The sequence below is a fragment of the Miniopterus natalensis genome, chromosome 5 (assembly GCF_054644295.1).
Source record: "Miniopterus natalensis isolate mMinNat1 chromosome 5, mMinNat1.hap1, whole genome shotgun sequence".
Classification (NCBI taxonomy): Eukaryota; Metazoa; Chordata; class Mammalia; order Chiroptera; family Miniopteridae; genus Miniopterus; species Miniopterus natalensis.
The window spans coordinates 71,416,061-71,440,777 of NC_142085.1; the positions used below are offsets into that span (position 1 = coordinate 71,416,061).

Sequence of the window (24,717 nt, forward strand, 5' to 3'; positions counted from 1 at the left end):
CTTTCAGAAAAAAAAAAACACAGGAGAAAATCTTCCTGACCTTCGGTAGACAACGAGTTCTTACAGAGGATATCAAAAGCACAAAACGGACTATAAATGATACAATGGACTTCAAAAAATAAAGCTGAAAAAGGAAAATCAAACCACAGACTGGGAGAAATTATCAGTAAAAATATATCTGACAAAAGGCTTATATCTAAAGTATAAAGAACTCTTTAAAAGCATAAAAAATTTTTACAAATCAACAATAAAACAACCCAATTAAACAATGGACAAGATATTTGAACAATTAAAAAGGAACATGTATAAATGACCAATAAGCATGTGAAAAGAGGCTCAACATTGTTAGTCATAAGGGAAATGGAAATAAAACCATAATAAGATATCACACTACATACATGCTAAAATAGATAAAATTGAAAATACAAAGCCTTGAGAAGACTATTAAGCAGTAGGAGATCTTATACATTACTGGTGAGAATGTAAAAAGGTCCACAATTTTGGAGAAAATGTTGAGAGTCTTATGAAATAAATGTAAACTTAGTATACAATCCAGTGATTCTACCATTAGGTATTGACCCCAAAATTTGAAGACATATGTCCGTACAAAGACTTATACAATAGTGTTCATAGCAGCTTTCTTCATAAAAGCCAGAAACTGGAAACAACCCAAATGACTTTTTAACTGGTGAACTGATAAACAAACTTGGGTGTATCCACAGGGGAATACTACTCAGCAATGAAAAGGGATGGACTGCTGAGACTCGTACCAGCATAGATGAATGTCAGAAACCTCTAAGTCAATAAACAAAAACAAACTAAGCACAAAAGAGCACATACTATCTAACCCCATTTTTATAAAATCTAGAAACGATCAAACTAGTATAGTGACATAGAGCAGGTTCAGTTTCACAAGGCTTGGTGTGCAAGGTGGGCTTGTCTCCAGACAGGCCTAAGAGAACTTTCAGGGGGATGGAACCACTCTATATCTCGTCTGTGATGGGGCTGAACAGGTGTACACATCTGAGAAAACTTTCTAACAAAAATAGGTGCCTTTTATTGCACATAAATTCTGCCCCAAGCAATTTGACTTTTAAAATAAATAATCAAACAGAAATAAAAGCCTATCAAGGAGCCAATGAAAAAACACACAACATAATGCCACAAACTTTACAATCCAACTGTTAAAGAAGGGAGCCAGGAAATCTGATTTAACAGGTTACAACTCCTAATCCTCCTGACACCCTCTAAGGAAATGGGTGCTGGGAACACACAGTGAGGGTGGGTCCCCCTGGTAAGAAGTGAAGGCTCGAAGCGGCGACAGATTGGACAGCAGGATGTAAGACCCGGGACATTCCTCCATGGAGAGCGGTTCAGCCCCCACCAGTTAGGAAACTTCTCCGAATAGATTTTTAACAAAATTTGAGGAAGGATTAACCCATGCACTGGAATATAGAGTACACAGTCCCACCTCTACACCCACAGCCCTTTGCCATCAAAACATTCAAAAGCACGCACATAAAATATATCGCCCAAACCTCTAACTGCAGTGAGGTGAGAAAGCGAGCTACTCCCAGGTTTGTTCAGAAGGAGTCAAGAATTCACCTGTATTTTATCAAAGAGAAGTTTGAGAGAGAATTGACTCCGCCGAAGTAAGAAATAGCCCCGCACACCCAGGGCGCAAAGGAGGCTATTCCACACTCCAGGTAAAAAGACAGAAAAAACCTGACTCTAGAAAAAAATATAAACCCGTTATACTGGTGAGAACCCCCACAAGTGTTTCACGTAATAAACTTATTTAATACGAGCACGGATTCGATTTAAAAAGAGCTCGAACAAAAGATGGAACAACAGAGTGAGATGCGAAGGGAGACAGCAGCCCAAAGGAAACAAACTGAAGACAAAACATGAGCAGCAACTACATTTTTAAGGAGCAAAAGAGCGCGTCTGAAAAATTTTAGAGAAAATTCTTGAAAAGAAATCCCAGAGAGATTAGGAAAAAGTCTGTAGATATTAACAAAACTTCCCTGAAGTGAATATATGTCCTGAAAGGACACTCGGAGTTTCAGGAAAGTCGGATTCAGACGCTCGGCGCTGAAATAAGTTCAACTTCACTTACGTGCTCCGCAGGCAACGGGCCAGAGCCCCTCCCATGCACCGGAGAGATCTCTGGGGGGACGTGCACCCCAAGTATCGTACCCAGGCAAACGCCGCCCAAGCGTAAGCGCAGGAACCCTCGCATGTGGGAGCGCGCAGGGCGCAAGGACCTGGGCGCCTCTCCTGATGGAACAGCCCGAGCGGGCGCTGGGCGCCGACGCCGAAGGCCTCAGAAACGGGGGTCACACAAAGACGCGGATCGCCACCGAATCCATTTAAAAGTACAGCTGCCCGAAACACTGTTAGAATTAGGGTTCCAAATTAAATACGAGCATTAAAAATCTTGAAGATACACAATTATAATATAAGTAGTAATTATTTGGAGGTGTAGACAAGGATGGTCGGAGACCATGTGAACGTGTGAACACCCTCTCTTTCTTTTATGAGCTAAAATTAAAACATGTTGTTTGGGGGGTGGGAGGGGAAGAAAAGAGAAAAAAACAAACAAAACAAAAACAAGAAAATAATCGACAAAAGAAACCTCCGACGTTTAAAAAGTAAAGAAAAAAATAAAAACAAAAAACACCAAAGAACAAACAAAAAAACCCAACCACGTAGTTTTTTAAAAGCGGGTGTAACATCTACATGTTTTGTACAATCTGTTTTCTCAGCCTCTGTGAGCCCCTTTACTAAATGCTGTCTCTTGTGGTTAAAAACAACAGCCACATTGATTTGAAGTTCAACGACTGTTTAGTTTTAGCTCCGTACCTTTTTCTTCTGATAAATTAAAACCAAATTAAATTTTAGTGTTTTTGTTTAAAACAGTGAACAAGTTATAATTTTTGTAACAACAATCTATTCATCTTTATATTAATACCTACACAGAAAGATGTCTGCAATAACTTTCAACTGGTGTTAGTATTTTTTTTCTACCAGAATTTGAGCTGATGGCTTTTATCTTTAAAAAAAAACAAAACCTTTTCTGCATTACTTAAACTCTTTATAATAAGCATTTGTCATTTTTACACATTATAAACATAAAGTGATTTTTCCTATAAAGAAAAAGAGAAACACCCCTCCTGATTCTTTTTTAGAAACAACAATAAACACAGGAGTGCTCCATCATATAAACCTGTCTGGAAGGGCACAGATGTGTGGCACTGCACAGAATAATTTATCTAAACTCACTATCTATTCTGCTGTCTAACCTGTGTGAGTTTAGTTCTTTAAGCCTTGCCAGATCTGTAGGAGGCACAGAAAAACTGCATCCCCCAGAACAGACAAACCCTGAAACAGGATGTAGTTGTCATTATTTTTCTACCAAGTCTTCCTCTAATCTTAGGATTTCTATGGAATGTTTCAAGTGAAATAGGGCACCTAACTAATTATTATATTAATAGCACAAAATAAGAGATTTGGGCTTATATGTTATGTGATATTCCTTTTTGGTACTGTGCCCTGAAACCAAATTAGCAATTTTCTTTTAAGCAAAACACAAAAAGCACCCAAACCATTCCTCTCTTTCTGATCTTTTAACCCGTCCCTTGCTATGTTTGGCCTTCAATAATATTTTTATCACCGTGATGATGAACTGAATTGAGAGTTTGATTTAAAGTCCAAATATATATTTTATAACATATGTTTTTGAAGAATAAATATATTTAACCTGTAGTTAAATGGCTTTATGTGGGCAATGATATCTCAAAAGTGGTCTTGTTCTGTGAAGCAATTCTCCTGTCCTTCCAAGTGATGAAAAACCCAACTTCAGTATTTCCTGGGCGGGAGGACCGAAGGCATGGACACTGGCAGAGCTCACTGGGATTTGGAAACTGAGCATTTTCGGAGTCTTCACACAAGATGAACACAAAAGAAAAACAAGACTCTATCCTAGTGTTTTTAGAATGACATTTAAGTGCTGTTTTGATTTTTATTAATATTTTATTTATATATAATTATTTCTTTTTAATAAAAGGCAGATATATACACACACACACACATATATAAAAGTCATAGACCACACTACAAACCCCATCTCTGCCATTTTTTGTGAATTACAGAATATTGAACAATTTCTTAATCTCTCAGTTTCCATTTCTTCCTCTACAAAACTAGGATTGCAAGTCCTGCTCTACCAACTGGAATTGTGTGAAAAATAACTTACATGAAATCATGCATTTGAAAATACTTCATAAACTACAAACTAATTTGCATAAGCATTTTGTTATCTGTATATTAGTAGATCCAGACTTCTGTTCTGGTGGTCACTGGGTTGTCTGGGTAGAAACTCAGTAGAACACATCTATAAATAGTAAGTTTAATTTAAAAAGAAGAGTCTTTTTAGGTGATATTTTATAATCCCTATAATATTTAGAAACAAAAAGTAGGCCATCACTGTATTCTCCTTCAGCATCTGAATTTTACCACATCCTCACTGCTCTTTCACCCTCTCCTTAAATACAATCCTCAAAAATCTATGGGTAACTTTTGCCTAATTACATCAGTTTCTTTCACTTTGAAATGTCCTAATCATTAGAAAATTCTTCCCTATTAAGACAAAATCTACATTCCAAAATTCCCACCAGGCATCCTAATTCTGCTCTGTGGTGTTATTTTTTCCTACATCAACCTTAATATATCCAAACCAGAATTTTCAATTTTTTCAAACGAGTTTCCCTACACGCACACCATTACGCCATTCACACGCCGTCCTTCTTCTGTCGCTCTTCTCTCACCAGTGAGTCCAGTGAGTGCTACCTTCAAAAGGCAACCTGAGGGTAACCATTTCCCATTAACTCCACTGCCAGCACCTTGGTCTAAGGCGCCCTCAACTCTCACCTGAGCAACCACAAGGGTCTCCTGCTGGTGGTGTTCTTTCCAATCTTGCCCTTCTAGAGTCTCAACAGCCAAATTGACTGTTTGAAATACACTGCAATGGTTTCCCTTTGCACTTAAAACCCTAAGTTCTCAGGTTGACTGTAAAGTCCTCCATGATCTGGTCCCACTTGCGGTCAGACCTCCTCACTCATTCCCTCCTGTATTTCACTCTGCTCCAGCCAAACTCACCCTCTCGCCGCTCTTTGGACATATTAGCTTCATACCCACCACGGGGTCATTACCCGGACTCTTCTCTGCAGAGTACACCGGGTTACCTTTGCATGGCTGGCTTCTCATCACCTAGGTCTCTGCTCAAAAATGTCACCTCCGGCCGTAGGTTGAACGTATGTGTCCACCCAAAACCCACATGTTGAAATCCTCATGCCCAATGTGATGTTATTAGGAGACGAGGCCTTCTGGAGTCTCTGCCCTCATTTACGGGATCGACGGCCCTATAAAGCAGCTCGAGGAAGCTCCCTTGCTCCCTTTGCACGTGAGGTTACTGTGAGAAGATGACTGTCCATGAGGGAGTGGGGTTTTACCAGACACTAAGTCTGCCCACGCTTTGATCTTGGACTTCCCAGCCTCCCCAGCTGTGCGAAACCGATTTCTGGAGTTTATAAGCCACCCTTGTTCACGGCATTTAGGATACAGCAGCCCCTCTCAAAAGAGGCTTTCACCATCCTTTGGGCAGCAGCTCCACATGTTTTTCACTGTCTCAATTATTTTCACAATATCTAATAGCTGAAATTTTATAGTTATATTGTTTGTTTATTTATTTATTGCCTCTCCCTTAATCTAGAATATAATCTCAAATTGGCAGGAATAATATTTATCTTTTATTATTTTATCTTAAGTAGTGCCTATGATACACAATTGTGGAGATAGAGTTAACATAGCTGGCCTGAGATTACTGTTCTTAGAAATGCCTACTTGGATGGTTGACATTTTGCTGGCGTCAGGGAATTTAAATAGTAAACAATTTCCTATATTAATATAAAACTTTCTCTAAATTATAAGAGTGACTAGACTTTTTGCTCAAACAGTATGGTTTATATTGAACACATGTTTTCTTCCTGGGAGTCTGGAACTTAGGTATTTGCTAAGCAGAGGGCACCTACGTGACCAGCCACCAGTAAAAGCTCTGGGCCCTGAGTCTCTGGTGAGTTTCTCCAGTTCACAGCATTTCAAACATATTGTCACAATTTAATGCTGGTGGAATTAGGCACATTCTGTGTGGCTCCACTGGAAGGGGTTCCTTGGGAGCTTGCACCTGTTTCCTGTTGACATTGCCCCATGTGCCCTTTTTCCTTTTGTTCATTTTTCTTTATGTCCCTTCACTGTAGTTAATATTATCCATGAGTGAACCCTTTAGGTCCTCCTAGAAAAATCTATGAACCCGGGGGTAGTCTTGGGGGCCTTGCACAGAGCAACAAAGAAGCCACCTGGCCTCCCCAGTTGAAAACACTCAAATAGCACAGCGCACAAAGGAACTGCATAACCTGGTGGTAAACCCAGCGTGAAAATAACGTCCGCGCTGCTCCGAAGCACATCAGCGCCACCGCGAAGCCCGCTCGCTACTCACGTGACTGGCCTGTAGATCTCCTTGACGCCGATGAACTGCAGCTGCTCCATAATGTCCGGGATGCTCGCGCACCGGGCCAGGTTGATTCTTGGGTAATAAAGAAGGTACGAGAGACACATTTCACTCCTGGTGCTCAGCCCTCCCTGAAAACGGAGATGTTGCATTTAGAAAAAGTATGTTCCCCCAACTCCGACACAGCACACAAGCCACCAGGGTCATACGGTTCCTTCTGTCTTACAATGGAATAAATCGAGTTGAAAAATAACCTGAATGACAAATTAGTTTTTTAAAAGTTAAATTAAGGTACTTCCATAAAATGTGATAATATGTAACCATTAGCAATGTTAAAAAAATATTTTTATTCCTATAGAAAGATGATATTTTATCTAAAATATAACAAAAAACACATGTAGTATTTTACAGATCTGTAAAAATTATGTGTTCAAATACATTCACATACATACATATTTCAAAATGTTACCAATGGGGATTACAGTAATTTTCTTTCTCTTTTTTTTTGTTTCTGTAACACTTGGATTCTTTAATTTTCCTGTAATTAACAATGTGTTTTGCACATAGAATATGCGCACCAAAGCTATGGTAAAGAGAATTACGTCCTATTAAAAATGTATAAATGAAACTGAAAAATGTATAAATGAAACTGAGAAAAATGTATAAATGAAACTCACAAAATGTATAAGTGAAAGTGAAAAAATAAGACTGGCACATTTTAAATTAATAGAATTATTTCCATCTCTTTAAAAGTTGCCTTTCTTAAATAACCTCAAAACCTCCTTAAATTTCTGTTTATGTGATGTTAACTTCTCACCACAGTGAACATTTCAGAGGATTATGGGGGTATTTGGTTAACATGATACCAATCAGTCAGCTTGATATTTGCCAGGTTGCACTGGATTTTCTATAATCTTGTCCTGTGTGTAAACATCAGCAGCTGCATAGCACAGGGGAGACAGACGTATGTATTCCTAAACAATATATTGTTTACTTTTGCATGTCCTTGAACTTTAGATACATGATATCATAACTACATATAGCCTGTTGCAAGTTTGCTTTTTTCAATCAACATTATGTTCTTCAGATACATTTGTGTTAATATATGAATGAATGGCCTTAGTTCATTAATTTTCATAACTATATATCTTATATGGACATGTTATAATATATTTATTTTGTTTCCTTTTGATAAATAATTGAGCTGTTCCCAGGTTTTTGTTCCGGGTTGTTACAAGTTACTATGACTATTTTACATAATCTTCTCCTGGAACATTACCTGCAAAAATAACCTCAAAGTTAAATCCACATAGGAATGGAACTGGTTAGAGTATATATCCTTCAACTTCTCTAGAGAATGCCATGGTTTTCCCCAAAGTGGTTTGATAAATTTATATTCAGCAGCATAAATGAGGGGTCCAGTTTCAATACAGTGGAGTTACAATTTTAAAAATTGCCAAACTGGTAAGTATAAAATATCTCACTCTGGTTTACATTTGCATGACTCCAGTTTCAAATAAAATCGAGGATCCTTTCATATGTTTATTATCCATTTGGGCTTTTATTTCTATGGAATATTTTTATTTTTTGTTCTTTTTCTTTTGTGTGTTTGTGTTATGTTATCGATCAAGGAAATTTCTTTTTAATGCTGTTTGAATCTATATATTGCAAATATGTATATTTTTCAGTTTAAAACTTCTTTTCAATTACTTAACCATGTTTTTTTTGGTAACCAAAAGCTTTAATGTAGTCAATTTCATCAATTTTTTAACTCATAACTATAAGTGCTTTTTATGTTTTGTTAAAGAGTAGTTACCTACCCCAAAGTCATAAAGATATATTCATATATATTTCTCCTAAAGGTTTTAAAATTTGCTTTGAGAGAGAGAGAGAGAGAGAATTCATGGATATGGACAACAGTGTGGTGACTGTGGGGGTGGAAGTGGGTGGGTGGAGGTGTTAGAGGGCATAGAAGGGATAAAAGGTGATTAAAAAAATAAAATGAATTAAAAATAAAATAAAATTTTGCTCTTCACATTTAAATATTTAATCTACCTGGAACTGATGTTCTGTATGTTGTGCATGATAGACAGACTTTTATTTTTGGCATTTGGAGGTGTCACCGTGCCAGTATTCTTTAATGAAAAGTCCATCCTTTTGTACTTCTCTGAAGGCCACGTCTATCCTAAACCACCTTTCCATATGAAGGCTTCGTAGGTCCGTCTCCGGGACCCCTGCTCTGGTCCACTGTTCTAACTCTGGACCCAAAACACACTATTAACCACCAAAGCTTTAAAATAGGCTTCATCTCCAGTAGTTTGTCTCCCATCCTGTTCTTTTTAGTAGTGTCCTGCCTATTATTAACACTTTGTTCTATGTAGATTTTAGAATCAACTTTCTCCATATAAAAGCTAAAACTATAAAAGTGTTAGAAAATTAATATCTAAAAGAATACCTTTGCAGCTGTGGCTAGGCGGAGATTTCTTAATACCAAAATCCCAAATCATCAAATCTCTGAATTTTTTACTGAAATTATATCAAATTTATAGACCAATTTAATCGGATTATTTTTACTTTCCTAAGCTTTTCTATCTATAAACACAGTATCTCTTAATTTTTTTAGGTGTTCCTGTAATGCCTTGCAATACAGATTTACAATATTTTCCATAAAGATCAAACACAACTAATGCCACCTTTTATTTCTATAGAAGTTAGAGTTTTTAATTATATTTTTTGAGATAGTTTCTTATATATTAAAATACAATTAATTTTAGATATTACCAATTTTGAGATTTTTTTTATGTAGAAAATTACATACCTATGAATAGTGTTTCTCTTCTTTGCTTCTTCCTTTCTGACCTCATACCTCATTTTTTTTCTTTTCCAGTAAAATGCTGAGTAGAAATTGTGATAATAAATACCCTTGTATTCCTGATTTTCAAGAAATATTTCTAGTACTTCGTTTAGTTTGATATTTGCTGTAGATTTTTCATAGCCAATTTTTATCTTGTTAAGAAAATTCTTATTCCTGGTTTGCTAAATTTTCATTCCCCGCCCCCCCCCAAGAGTGACTTAAGTTTTATGAATGTTTTGTTTTCTTCTCCAATTGAGGTAATCATATATCTTTTTCCTTTAATACAACTGAAGAATAGCAGTAATATATTTTCTAATTTAAAACAATTTTATATTTCTTAGTGAAATCCAAATTGGTCCTAACATTACATTTTTATACAATTTGACAAATTTGAGATTTAGTTTAAGATTATGCTAACTTAATAAAATGAGCTGCTGGGAGATGTGGTCCCTGGAAGAGGTAAGTACGGCATGAACGATCTAATTCTTGAATGTTTGGCAGGAATCCCCAGTAAGTCCATCGCGTCGGAAACCCTAAGGTCATGCCATTCATTCTTCCTTTTGAAGTCTTGATTCATCTAAGTCCAGACTCATGTAGATGGTGATCAGTAACGAAAGGTCTATTATTAATAATATTTGGTGAGGAAAAATAAAAGACCTAGGATAGCTTTTCATGAAAGAGTCAACAAATTACAATGCAAATATTACCATAGTATCATTAGCGATTCTGATAAAATGCTAAAACAGGTCTGATTTCATTTTTATGATGTTTCATGTTCAAGACATTCAACAATTTTGCTTCCCGTTGGGAATGGTTTTCTTCTACAATCAAAGTTTATTCCTCTCTCTCCACAGATAAATGTTAATAATAGAAATTTTCTTACCCAAGTCATCAGGGCTCTATCTTTTGTGTTGTAGCGACACTCGGTAATTAGATTATCTCCCTGAAACACAAAAGTATGAGCTTTCAGATTGGAGTTCTACGTTGTTTCATTTATTGAATACATTTGTAGGCCAACAGTTTAATTTGCTATGTGGAGGGATGCATTCATTTGATTCGAGAGAACACCCTTGATCTATTAAATTCTAGCATAGTGAGCAAGCAAACAAACAAGGTTCTCTGGCTTCAGGCCGGACTCCACCATGTTCTGGCTGCACGCGACCTTAGGCAAGGAAATGAAGCACTGGGTACAATGTGTCCATCCAAAAAATATTGATGAAAATAGCACATATTTTGCACAGCTGTTGTGCGGGGATGAAATGACAAAACACACATTGAATACTTAGTAGAGATTAAACACTTCATAAGGGCTAACCATAGCTGCTAGACATTGTGATTATGTCTTCATTTACATTATTTTCCTTAAAGGCCTTTGGCCATGTATTTCCTCACAACAGGATTATGAGGCAAATTAATAGTAATTTATTCTTCCTGTGTTTTCCAATCTTTTGGACAGTTCAGCACACATAGAAAGTGATAGTTTTTAGACTGTCCACTCAGGTAAGTGGACGGGCTATGTATGGGTCAGCCACAGCTAGCTCTGGGCCTGAGATCTGCTCTCCTCGCCCTGCTATATGGAGGGACGAGGGATCAGTATCTCAACCCACTTAGACCCTCCGCCCAGCACACCAGTTGGGAAACTGAGAGAACACAAGAAAACTGGTTGGAAAGCCCCGAGATAACACAACACAATGAAAGAGAGTGTAGACTCTTGACAAGATCAATGTTTCTGGCACTTCATCTTTCTCTTCTCAGGGTGTATCGAGGAAGTTCTGCATGTAGAAAAGATAGAGCTATTACGCCCATTTCAAAAATCGTATATAAGTATTTAACTTTTAAGAATGATACAAGGGCAGAAAATTGCATGACGATCTTGGTGGTCACGGGATAAAAAATTTGAAAAAAATGCAGCAGCACCGAAAAAAAAACACCAAAAAAACCAACAAAAAACCTTTTGAAAACCTTCATTACTATAAGGCATAAGACTCTCTTCTGTGTCCTTCTGTATGACCCCAAGTATTGTTGCAAGTGGATTATACAGGACGGTATAATTAGCTATGTCTGAACACCTCTGCCAAATGAAAGAACTGTCCTTATAATCATGTTTACTAAAATGAAACTTCTGAAAAAATATCCTATGGAATAAGGAAACCTCTGATTTTACCATCACCCTAATTGCAGCCAAAAGTTTCAACCGGGGAGTCAATCAAGAAAAGAGTAATGTTAGTGCTGGGAACCCGATTTTTATTTTCTTTTTAAATCAACAACTTGAAGTGCCCCTGGGAATAGTAAGAAAAATGAGTTCTGATTTTGGAAAACAGGCCAAACGCATCCCATCTGGGTTTGTGCAACGCCCATGGTGGGCGGCTTTAAGCATAAGGGTACCAGGAACAGTGCATCCCACCACTAGAAACCTGGCTAATTCTCAGCAGATGTATGTCTCGCGACCTTGATAACATTCAGTGAAAAAGAGCAAAACATTCATACTGGTAAGATTGTTCGTTCTTCCTTCAGATACTGAAACTCCTGGAAATTGAAGTCGAAGTTGTCATCGTAAGCAAGTAATCTCATTTCCTCCCCTCTGCGGAAATGCCGCAGGCGGATGCTCCTGCCCGCCAGGTGCGCATGCAGGAGGGCGGCGAACACGTGGATCCCGCTCGGCCTCTCGGCCTCCAGCGCCTACGAATGGGGCGGGAGAGAGGAAGGCTCCATCAGCCCGGGGGTGGGAGAGAGGAAGGCTCGATCAGCCCGGGGGCGGGAGAGAGGAAGGCTCCATCAGCCCAGCGAGCGTGTATTCAGACAGTTCTCATGCAAAGAGATGCAGAGGGACAACCGAGAAGTAAAGCTAAAGCGGTGTATGTGAATGTTTGAGCCACCAAACATTTTGAATTTGGATTTCTCACGACATTCCTAGCAGGGTTATCATTCCGAAGCAACATTTGCCAGAGGAAGAGAAAGGGAACGAATGCTGACAGGACCTACTGGACTATTCCTAAATGTCCCCTTTCTGTCTCCTTTGAGGGGGTAAAGAGGAAGTCAGAGATCCTGGCAAAAAATATCCCAGTAGGTTAGCAGCCTGCAAGTTAAAACTCGTAAAAGGAGAAATTATTCCCACATTTTCTGATAAGAAAACCAAGTGGGAGAGAGGCTTCGATGACTTGCCCGTGGTCCTACAGGCAGTGAGTGATGTCCTGGCGATTTGAATCCCGGTCTAACCAACTCAGAAGAGCATGCTTCCCTTCAGCGGCCTGCGGCACTCGGCAGCCACACCGCCTTTCAATTCATAAAGGATACGAGCCCTGTTGAAATCCTCTCATTCCAGAGAAAAAACTATCAATGAAAGCAGCCATTGTTAAATACTTATACTCAGATTTATCTTACTCAATATGTATTTTTATATTAGCTATTCTTGCTCTTTGGTTAAAGAATGGAAGAAAACTACGAAGCAAAGCAAAGCAGAAAAAACCTGAAAATTAATTAATGGAAAAACAAATAGAGATGAAAGGTGAAGCTGAGACAGGAAACTACACAAACAGAGAAAGAGAATTTAAAAGATAAAACACAGCGTCCGATATGAAACAAACAAAGGAGGTGGGGCCAGGAAGGAAAACAGGCTGGGAGTCATTCTTGTCTTCAGAATTGGACTCCTGTAGCCTTCAAGATTTAAAAAAGCAACCAAAGGTCCTGCTAACATTGTAAATAATGGTTTCCCAGTGTGACAACAAGGAAAACGCGGCTGATGAACAGGCATGGACTTTCCCAAGCACTGCTTTCTCAGAGCATGAGTGAGGGCGCAAAGAGCGCCCGCAGGCGGGGCCGGCATACCTCTTGCAGGCACTCGCGGGTGCAGTGGCCCTCGGACTGGAACTCGGGCATGCCAGGGGGGATGGTGTGGAAGAGGCTCACCCAGAGGCCAGCCTCGATCACCCCGGCATCGTATTTCCTTATATCTGTTGTGTGAAATAGCCTCAGTCCAGAATTATCTATTAAGCCTGGAACAAGAGCATGTAATTAAAAGTGAGTTTGCATTTGTAAAAAAAAAAAAATTCCCTATATTCAGTTGAAGAGATTCATTCATTGCCCCTGAAATCTCACAAGGAAAAGCAATACAAGTAAAGATTAATGGAAGACAACATTCAGCTTCACACATGGGAATTAAAAATCAAGTCATCTGCCGGGCCGGGCGTGGCTCAGAGGTTGGGCGTCGATCTAGGATCCAGGCGATCGGGGCTCGATTCCCGGTCAGGGCACATGCCCGGGTTGCGGGCTCGATCCCCAGTCGGGGGCGTGCGGGAGGCAGCCGACCAATGACTCTCTCATCACTGATGTTTCTCTCTCTCTCTCCCTCTCACTTCTCCCTGAAATCAATAAGGATACCTTAAAAAAAAAAAAAAAAAAAAAAGCCTCTAAGAGGCTAAAATTAAAAACAAACAAAAAAACCACGCAAGTCATCATATTGCCTGCTGATATATTCCACAATTATCTACCATGAAGACAGAATGAAAACCCCAAGGTCATTCATCAGAATGTGGAAAAACTCAACCAAAGTCTTACACAGTTTTCAGGTAAAGTGCAGTAGCATTTACGTAGACGTGAAAAATGCTTGGTGGAGAAACCATCTGCTGATGGAGAAAGCCATCAATGATGAACTTTCTTTATAGTTTGTCACCGTTCTTCCACTCATTCAACAGCTATCCAATCAATACTAACTAGACTGTTATATGAAAAGCACTGCAACCAGCATTGTGGAATGAAGGATGAATACGTCACCTTCCTTGCTGTGACATATTTATAAGGAGGGCAATGTGAACCCCAAACTTCATCAGTCTGTTCCACTAATTTTGAAATTAGTTGGCTCCTTCCTGCAAGTGGTGACTTACCTACCTATGAACACCAAATTGACCCTTTGGAGGGATTAGCATGTATATAATCTTATATTAATTGGTGTGCTTATTTTATTGTTTCTCTTTCCCACGATACTGTAATTTCTACAAGGGTGAAAACAGTGTCTGTTTTTTATGAACATTATATTGTTAGGCACAGACCCAGCACGTAGTCGGTGTCCAGTATTTGCTGAATAATTGCACGAATCAATGTAAAAATAATAACTTTACTATCTTTCAATGTTTTGGTTTTGGAATATTACATAAGTAAATTCTGAAATCAAATGTAAATACTTACCGCTCTTCATTTCAATATCATATCACACAGTGTCTCTGCATAAATACTTTTTGAGTATATTTATGGTTTTCCTACCACACAACAAAATGCTTAATATTTTCTAGTGTGATGAATGACAGTTTTTCACATGAGTAGTTAGAAAATGTTTCATAAGTACCTGTTTTGGGGGACTAATTTACACAACAAAGGAAAAAATGTCTATTCTTCTGCTTCCTGGTAAATTGTATGAAAATGCTTAAGATTAGTGGCCACAGGGCCCATTTGCCTTGTTCATCGCTGGTAATGACTCTTGTCCCCGTGTAATTATTAATAGCACCCCCTAATTCAGATCACCAACATATAAGTTAATCCTTTCTGACAAAGGATGCTATTTTATTTCAACTCTGAGACAGAAGTTACAAAACTTTTAAAAATGATAGGCAGAATATATGAAGAGAGAACTCACCGTCCTTATATGTCGGATTGTCATAGTGAACTTCCAGGAGCACATAAACAGGATCTAACGGAGTGCCGAGGGATAATCCAACATGAGGTGGATAGGAAAAACCCTAAATTAGGAGAATTTCATGAGAGAGTGTCCTAGGAGAGCTCCTGAAAGCTCTACTCCACTCAAAACCCAGCCATTCTCAAAAGAGATTTCAACATCCTGGAACTCCATTCATCTATAGGTGATAAAACAAAATGGCTTAAGAAAAGAATTACTTCTTTTGCAACCAAAAATAAGCCACCCTCCTATTAAAAAGCAGTATACCGAGCTTTACTTCTAAATACTGGAATCACAGGGGAAACATGACGGGTGAACTGTGCGACATCTCGGTCGTCTCAGCCCCACCTCTCCGCCGATGGCCCAGGCGAAGATGACGGTCTCGCAGGTGTGGAAGGCGTCGGGCATGTTGGGGTGGTAGCACTCGTGGCCGGAGCCCAGGACGCTGGCGTTCAGGCCGCTGCTGCACTGGTAGAGCAGGACGTGGTGGACCAGGCTCTCGTGGCCTCTCTGTATCACGGGCTCCACCTAGAGGCAGGGCAGAGCCAGGGTGCGTGAGCCCGGCCGCCGCACAGGCCGCGCACGCCGTCAGCGTTTCAGAGAAGTGGGTTTCCCCACGGGCGAAGGCTCTGAGGCTCACGTACAACCTGTTTTGACGACGATGACAACGACAACGACCATGCCAACAAGGAGGAGACAGCTGTTTACTCCAGGAATCCCGGGGCTTTACCAACCGGTGTGTTCTAACTCACTTTTGTTTCCCTTACCATGCCGCATAACAGATGTTTCAAAGTTTGCTTTCCCTCTTCCAGGCTTTACTTTGCCCTTGCTCGTCTTCACTCAAAAAAATCAAGACCCTTTAGGCATAAACTCCGTCGGCCTCCCTCTCTTCCACCTCTAAAGGTTTTCTGTACTAATCCTTACTGGAGGTGCCGCATGATGTGTCATCTACCTACCTTGCAGATGCTGAGCATAGAGATGGGCTCGAAGGAGGGTTCAATAGTGGATATTGTTATTTTAGAATTTATTTTATTTCAGAATTTAAAAAAAAATTCTGTTAAGAATTTACTTAGAGTTTGGGAGAAAAGAAAAGAAAACATTGTAGTGATGTACTCCTGTGACACCCCTCAGATTAGGAGAGGGGAGGTAGAAACCAGCGAAAACAGAATGAACAGTGAGGTTCGTCCTCACAGTGAAAGCAGGTCCAGGCGAGCACGTCCTACCATTGTTCCTTCTGCGAGTTCCCCTCATAACACTCTCCCATTCAGTCCAGGAGCCCAGAGAGGGCTAAGCGTACCCTCAAATCACAAAGAGCAGCATACCCAGAGCAAACGTGCGGACCCTGGGCTTGGCCTAGCTGGGTTAGCGGTGTTGCCAGCAGTTACATGGTTCTTCGAGCCTTCTGATATCTGACAAAGAAGCCCTGGTGCATTCCTAAATCTCTAAAAGATTAGCGGTCTGAGGGCACATCCCCTTTTCTGCTTTTAGGCTTAACTACTCAAGTGCAGGCAACGCATTTTTTTGGTAAATCCTCACATGAGGATATTTTTCCATTGACTTTTAGAGAGAGCAAAAGGGAGGGAGGGAAGGGGAGAGAAAGAGAGAGAGAGAAACACTGATGTGAGAGAGACATCAGTTGGCTGTCTCCCGCATGGGCCCCGACGCTGGGCTGGACCCTGCAGCCCAGGTACCTGCCCTTGACTGGGAACCAAACCCGAGAGCCTTTGGTGCGAGGGTCTCACAAGAAAGTGGGGTGACACTCTAACCACTCACTGGCCACTGCCAGGCAATGCGTTTGCTTCAGACATGGGTAATAAAGAGGAAGCGTTTTCAGCCATTTTTGCCTAAGGCTTCCCATTTTGATTTTCTACATAGTTTTATCTTTTAAAAAAAAAAAAAAAAAGTAAAATCTAAGCAGCAGAAGAGGGAAATGGTACATGGTAGGTAGAGACCTGAGTAGGCAGCCAAGGATTTGAGTTTTTAACCCAGCTTTATTTTCTGCTGCACACTGAGTCACGCCTTACTTAGCATATGTACATTTTAACATCACATGCATAGAAAGGACACTGCCCATGGCTCTGTCTACACTTGTCTCTGAAATACTGTGAGCCCTCAGAAATTATTTTCTATTTTACTTGGAAATGACAGTTATTATTCAAGCATGGTTGCATAATATACAATGATTACACAAACAGGTAACCCAGGATTTCTACTGGGTTTTAGTTCCCACATCTAGTTTAAGCTTCCTTGTTAGACTTGATTTATTTGGGCACCTCAGTACTCCAGGGGGGCACCGGGCACTGCTAATATGTCCACTGTAAAATATTTAGGCACATGTGGGATTTTTGTTAAGTTCAGGAAGAACCTATAGGTTGTACTGAGCTCTAAGACAGGTCCTGGAAAGGAATTGTTAGGGAAAATAGCTGGCTGTTGCCAAGGCAGCCACAGAAACTAGTGGTCTTCATCGAGGCATGGCAAGAGTGAGCTAAGAGTGTGCATGTGGAGATGTGAGGCTGGGTGGTGACTGCCAGTAAGATGCTTAAAAATGGGCAAAGGACTTGAAAAGACACTTCTCCAAAGAGGACATACAGATGACCAACAGACATATGAATAAGTGCTCAAAGTCACTAATCATCAGAGAGAAGCAGATTAAAACCAAAGTGAGGTGTCACCTCACATCTGCCAGAATGGCTACTGTCAATAAAACAACACACAAATGTTGGCGAGGGTGTAGAGAAAAGGGAATCCTTGTGCACTGTTGGTGGGAATGGTGCAGCCACTGTGAAAAACAGTATGTAATTTACCTCAGAAAATTAGAAATGAAACTGCCTTATGACCCAGTGACTCCACTTCTGGGAATTTATCCAAGGAAACTGGAAACATAAATTTGAAAAAATATATGCAGCCCTATGTTCATTGCAGCGTTATTTACAATAACCAAGGTTTAGAAGCAGCCCAAGTGTCCCTCAGTAGATGAGTAGATAGAAAAGCTGTGGGGCATTTACACAATGGAATACTACTAGGCCATAAAAAAGGAGGGGGAGGCACCCCAGTGCTCCACAACACATCCTACTCGTTGGCTAAATGCAAGCATTAAACACTACTCTCTCTTGTCTATCCAGTAACTGTTCATGGGAAAAACTTTTCCTTTTGCATCACTGTGGTGTTTGGAACAATGGTGTAGTTATACATTTTTTTATTAAAAGTATTTCTGAAAAAATAAGGCTGTAATGAATCATTGCTCTAAGGAGCAGAACTTCAAAAAGGTGCCCTATTTTGATCACTTCACAGATGTCACATTATTATCACAATCAAATGGGAATGCCAAGGGTTGTCTCTATTCAACAAATACTAAACTTACAGAAATTGTCAAAGAAGGCATGGCAACATAAAGTATGTAAGTCTAGATTGTTATTTCTGAGGCTGAAATGAACATTTAAATTGTGTTTTAGGCTGGCTCTATGATTGCAGAAGAAATAAATACAAAGCAACGTAAAGCAGTGCATATGGAAGTGGATGGCAAAGACACAAACACCCGATGACATATTAAAGCGTGTTATTGATCACTGAGTTCTTGATCGCATACGTGGGATTTACAGACACACCTTCAAATGATTAGACGCCAGGCGAGCTTGGCGGCTGGAGGTTATCTATTAACCTCTGTGCATAGTAAAGGAACAGCTGAGGAACCAAAACACAGATCAAAGAGAAGGAGGGAATAAAGAATTGCTAAGAATAGCCAAGAGCAAGTGGAAATTAACATCGACCATGACACTGAGCCTGGAAAGTGAAAGGCCCCCAATATTTATGCAGTTCCCGGTGACCTGTCCTCCGCTCTTACCCTCTTTATCCAGGTCAAATGTGTCTAGCACAGTCCCTGCAACACACAGAGACTGCTCAATAACTGTTTACTCCGTGGAAATGAGTAAATACTCCCCTTTCTCTGAAGCCAGCATTAATAAGGCTGAGTCACCAAGTTCAAATCCACTGCCTTCTAATTTCTGGGTTGGCTCAATTCCATTGACATACCCTGCACTGAACTTCAGCACCCCCACTGCCCCACCCCGTTCTTACAACCACTGAGGGCTGCACCCCCGCGGAAACTCTCTTTCCATCCCTCTTCCCTCCTCTTTTAGTTTTTCCACACCCTTCCAGTCACTCAACCCACCACTTTTCCCCAGGAGGCCACCTGAACTGCTTACTCACTCACCAGGCCCTCGCAGTCGACCCAGGCCCTCATAACCGTCAATCAATCCTGTGAGCTGCCCCTTCTGATCCCCCACTTGGGATACTGAAGATACTTCCACAACTTATTCACATAAGACCTCAAAATTCACGATTCACACTCGTGCCTCCACGTGAGCCTTTCTTTATCTTGCTCTGCATCCTGTTCCTTGGCTATGAATGGGCACAACTTCCAGCGAGTGGGAGGACTCTGCCCCATTGCAAATCTTTAAGAATCTGTGCGTACCTCCTAATCAGCCCTCCGAAAACGGCTCAATTATTTTGGTGAGAGAGGAATGGATGTCTGTCTATACTAGCTGCATGAGGCCAGTTGGGGGTAGAACTTGATGCAAAGAGCAAAACGATTGAAAAATCTTAAACACCAGCAACCTATTCCACATATTCAGTTTTTTCAAAGTATATAAAATTTTATAAAGTAATGAAATGATCCAAAGAACCTCATGTGATGTCGTCTTCTGGTTAGGATAGAATAAGAAGGGATAAGTAAAAAACAACCACCTTCTAAGTGTCTCAGAATTCCTTAGAACTTAGAACTAAGGCACTATTTCAAAACAAGAGGTAAGAAAATCTCAGGGGAAATACGTTACCTTTCTGTGGTTGGAGCTGGCGGGGAGTGGGTCCTTGACAAAACTGTGCCTGCCTCCTGGTCTCCCTTCACCAGCGAATACTGTAAACAGATTCAGTTCAAAAAGGACTCCTCCTCAAAGCCACTCAGCATCAGTAAACTTAAGAATCCACGTTCTTTTGACCCTTCAAATACCAATTCCCTAAACAGTAACACTTACTGAGAAGAATATCGGGGTTTTTTTGCTATTTCCCCTGTACTGGGGTGAACGGTATCCCTCCAAAATTCATGACCACCCAGAACCTGAGAATGTGACCTTCTTTAGAAATAGTGCCTTCTGTAGATGTAATTAGTTACGAGGTCACACTGTCTTAGGGTGGGGTCCTAAAGCCAATGACTAGTGTTTTTATAGAAAAGGAGAGGGAAATTCAGATTCAGACACACAGAAAGAGACAATGGCCATGAGAAGACAGAAGCAGATACTGGAATCAAGCTGCCACAAGCCAAGGAATGCCAGAAACCACCAGGAGCTGGAAGAACCAAGGAAGGATTCTTTCCCAGAGCCTGCGGAGGGAGCATGGCCCTGCCGATGCCTAGATTTTGGACTTCAGGCCTGCAGAGCTGTGAGAGAATAAATTTCTGCTGTTTCAAGATACCCAGCTTGTGGTCATTTATTTTGGTACTGTAGAAAGTGAATACATCCATCACCCTCAATTTTTTTATGATAAAATAACAACTTGCAGATACGTACATTTTATAATTAGGTCATAATTTCCCTCCATTTGTTTCTGATATGAACTTATCACAAATACACATGCCCCCCCTTACATGATTGAGGTTAAATAGGTTTCATTATCTATAGCTAAATAGATGTGTATCTCGCTTTAGTTTTTCTGTTGTGGGGCAAGAACAGGGAGAAAGTGCCCTTCTTGACTTGTCTAAGTACACTAAGCTCAGCGTGAGAGAAACAGGAGGTTGTTAGAGGTCTCCGAGCAATTTCCCTATACTTACTCTTCCCAGTCTACCCATTTAACATGTTGCTTGTTGTAACATGAGTGGAACATAGCTCTCCACAAACAACTTGCAATTCAATAAATTAAAATTAAAACAAGAGGAGAGAGGCGAAGGGTGGACTCTGTAATGAGCTGGAAATTTTGTAAATTCCCATCACTTTTCTTCCTGCCTGTTCTTGTTCCTGGCAGCATGCTTTATACATTCACCTGAGGCACAGGTTGTGCTCCACGTAAGAGCCAATAAACCATCTCTCACAGAGGTTATCCAAAGATCAGCTGGCTCATGAAGAGATGCTACCTCTGAGAACACTTCAGGCAGAACTAGCAGTGTGAATAGATGATTACAAGATCATGCTGACTATGGCAGGGAGGGGGGTGTCCAATTTATAAGAGGCAAACAAATTGAGTAAGAGAATGATCTTCCCACGGCTAGTCCACTCTGAAAAAGGTCAAGCTCCAAAGCAAAACCTGACTTCTAGTGTGGTGTCAAAGGGTCACAGCTTGAATGGACTTGGCAGCTAAAGCTCAGGAAGTGATGGTTACGTGGGAGAGAGATGAAGAAAAGGAAAGGGGAGAACTGAGGGAGAGTTAATTATCTGGGAAATAATTGACCCCCTGCTGCATCCCCGAGTCTTCATGGAAAGTACCATCCTCAAGCATGAGCAGGTCCTGCCCGCCACTATTGACCAGTTCAGGGATGGGTGCCCAGTACATCAATCTTTTCTTGGGATTTTCAAACTATAATTAAAACAAAAACAAAACATCACCCTCTAGAAGCTGGAGGTTGTAGAAGCCAGTGTGTCATGAGATACAAGTCAGCACACAGACTTGTCCAAAGACAAGACAAGACAGTCTTGGCAGGGTCTGAACACCTAACAAGCTGTTTCTGAAGCCAGCTGCACCTGCTGTTCTGTGGCTTATTTAGTCAGCCTTCCCTCTTATTTCATGAGTCAATATATTCCTATTTCCTAAGCTATTTGAGGTTGGGTTTCTGTTACTTGCAACCAAGAGTCCTCATTATGAGAAATTATGTATCATCAATTCATCAAGATGTATGTGCATTTACGTAGGTGCTATCCGAAATTATTCTTTTTTTTGTCTCTTAGGAAACTTGCCATATAAAACGACTTTGTTTTTGTTTTACTCTTTCATCTTAATTGGCTCTGGGTGAGTTAATAACAAAGTTAGTTCAATAAATGCCCTTGAAAAGCAACATGGGGGGATCACCCCTATAACACACCCGAATGTCCTTCGCCCTTGCTTACGGACTCCTGAAGTTCCACATATGTGCAGCAGTATTAAGGCTGCTTTCTTAAAGAATATGCACGGGCCCTCGAGAGAGGTAAAACATTATGATTTATAGTCAGTTATTTCAAAATGTAAATTAACTAGGTTCTTTTGCTGAACACCTCAAGAATATAAAAAGCACAGGGTTCCTTCCTTCCTCATGCTGCTCCAGGGTCTGCAATTCCAACTCCTCCAAAGAACCGAAAACATACTTGGGACTATGCGTGATAAGGGATCCAAGAGGGGGAAAGAACATAATCAAAGGTGACAAGGGCTCAGGGTTAAAAACTTTCCTTACCATTTTGATCTGAAAATCTTCTCTCTCAATAAATGTCATTCATTCATGCACTCGACTAACTCCCTCCTGCAAAACCCCAAACAATAACACCTGTATCTACCTACTATGTGCTCTTTGTTAGGTGTCGAGGGAGGAAACAAAAATGCATCCGCCATGAATGACAATCACACAGTTCATATTCTAGGACAGTAGAAAAAGCCAGAGAATGGTACTTTCTGGTTGCCTTCCAGCATCAGTTCCATCAGAAGGTCTTCCGGCCAGGATCCTGAATTTCTTAGTCACACACCATTTGACTGAGAATGATCCCCTCTTCTCTTGAGGGGCCTAAACCCATCTATGTGAGTCCATCTTTGACATGAACTTAAAGTGGTCCAATCGCAGGACTTTTACATGGTGGCTGATGGAAGAGCTGTCCTCTCCTGTCGCCTGCATGTGAAAGGGAGTCGGGGCTGCCATTTCTCTTAGGTGCTTTCCTTCTTAACAACACTCCATATTCCAACCAGACAATTTCCCCAGACCAGCACTTTTCACCTTGTTAATCTGACCGATAATATTCAATGGCTCCACACCACCCATCCTGTAGTTGGTCAAGTCCACACTTCTTTTTCTGAAATTCAGGGCCCTCTGTTACTGGCTGTATGCAACCTACAAAGTCCCATATGCATGAATTCTGCCACAGGGATCCCTTCCCTTATACATCATGTTCAGTCTCACCTCCATAATTTCTTTCACACTGTTTTCTCCATCTGATACATCCTCTTACTCAACTTTGCTTATTAAAATCCTACTCACTCTCGAAAGCCCAGGCTTTGTTTTCACTGGATGCCCTCTCTGATTGTTTTGGCTCACATTTGCCGTGTTGCTCTGAACTTCTTTCAAGCTACTATGTGGTAGCTTGAAGCCAAACACTTGGTTTGGAATCCAACCTCTGGTGCTCGCTAGCTGTGTGACCTGAGGCAAACTGCTTAACCTTACTGAAACTCCATTGTTGTTTTAATTTATAAGATGGAAATACAAATCAACTCTTGATCTATTATAAAAACATAGAGGAGAAAATGTGTCTAGCACATAATAATTTATAGTAAGCCGCTGAAAACTATACTCAGTTCTATACAAGTTAGCACATATATTTTTTTATTAAAGGTAATTATTTCATATGTGAATTTTTTTTCTCCTTAATTAGAGCAGCAACTCATTGTTCCACCACTTGCTGACAATTCGTTATATGAAGCAGACTTCTTCAAAGCCTTTTTATTTGTGTGTTGTAATTAGGAAAATATAATATTAAGACTGTATCTTGCTAGTTATCCTTTAACATGCTATTGCTTACATCTTTATAGGTTTAAGCTGTTTGTAAATGAAAAATTGAGTTATTTTTAAGGTTAACCTGCATGTCAAAATCTGGAATTAAAAATACATACAGTCCAAAAGCATATAATATAGATATGACTTTGCTATTTCATACTGCAGAAAAATGGTTCAGAGGACTTTTCCAACAGTTTTATTGGTCAACACATGCTCTTTAATGCAATGACATGTACATCAAAGGTGTGAGTATATCTGGATTTCTGCCAGTTCTATGCAAGGTGGAGAGACTGCATGAACCAACATGTTTTATGGAGAATTAAAACTGCAGAAATAGGATTATAGCTCCATATCTCAGAATGACAGGCAGGACAGAACCGTGCAGTAAAATGCATGGACACTCCCACTTCATTTTATGTGGCCCATTTTCCTATCTTGGAGAAGGGAACTAAGAGTTAACAGAGGGAAGAATTAGAAGCAACACTCTGCTGAGCTAAGAAAAGTAAACACTAAATTACCAAAACAGTGGAGAAATTATGTGCAACATTTGTGTCAAACAAAGGGCTAATACCCTGAATACAAAAAAGTTCTGACAATACAGACCAAAAAACCCAACAGTGAAAATGGGCAAAGTACATGAACAAAAAGTTCACAGCAAAGAGACTGCAGAGGAAAAAGATGTTAAAAGTCATTCATAATTAAATAAATGTAAACAAAAACAGCATACTTTTTTCATTTGTCAGATTGAGAACATTTTAAGTTTGTTAACAGGCAATGTTGGCAAGAGTTATGGACTGAATGTTGTATCCCCCATCCCAAACTTCACATACTGAAGTCCCAACCATCTACAAGCCAAGAGGAGAGACCTCAGGATAAAACCTTTCTTGCTGGCACCCTGATCTTGGACTTCCCAGCCT

At 40.2% G+C, this 24,717-nt stretch overlaps 1 protein-coding gene across 1 annotated transcript in view; it reads right to left on the reverse strand.

Moving 5' to 3' along the window:
- The window catches only part of MOXD1 (monooxygenase DBH like 1), a 70,379-nt gene that overhangs the window by 3,877 nt on the left and 41,785 nt on the right, over positions 1-24,717 (reverse strand). Inside the window, exons 5-10 of the mRNA XM_087817769.1 lie at positions 15,436-15,615; positions 15,049-15,151; positions 13,248-13,414; positions 11,910-12,101; positions 10,306-10,365; positions 6,557-6,699 (exon numbers count right to left, since the gene is read on the reverse strand). Of these exons, the coding sequence (XP_087673895.1) occupies positions 6,557-6,699; positions 10,306-10,365; positions 11,910-12,101; positions 13,248-13,414; positions 15,049-15,151; positions 15,436-15,615 (845 nt within the window). The remainder of the gene's footprint in view (positions 1-6,556; positions 6,700-10,305; positions 10,366-11,909; positions 12,102-13,247; positions 13,415-15,048; positions 15,152-15,435; positions 15,616-24,717) is intronic.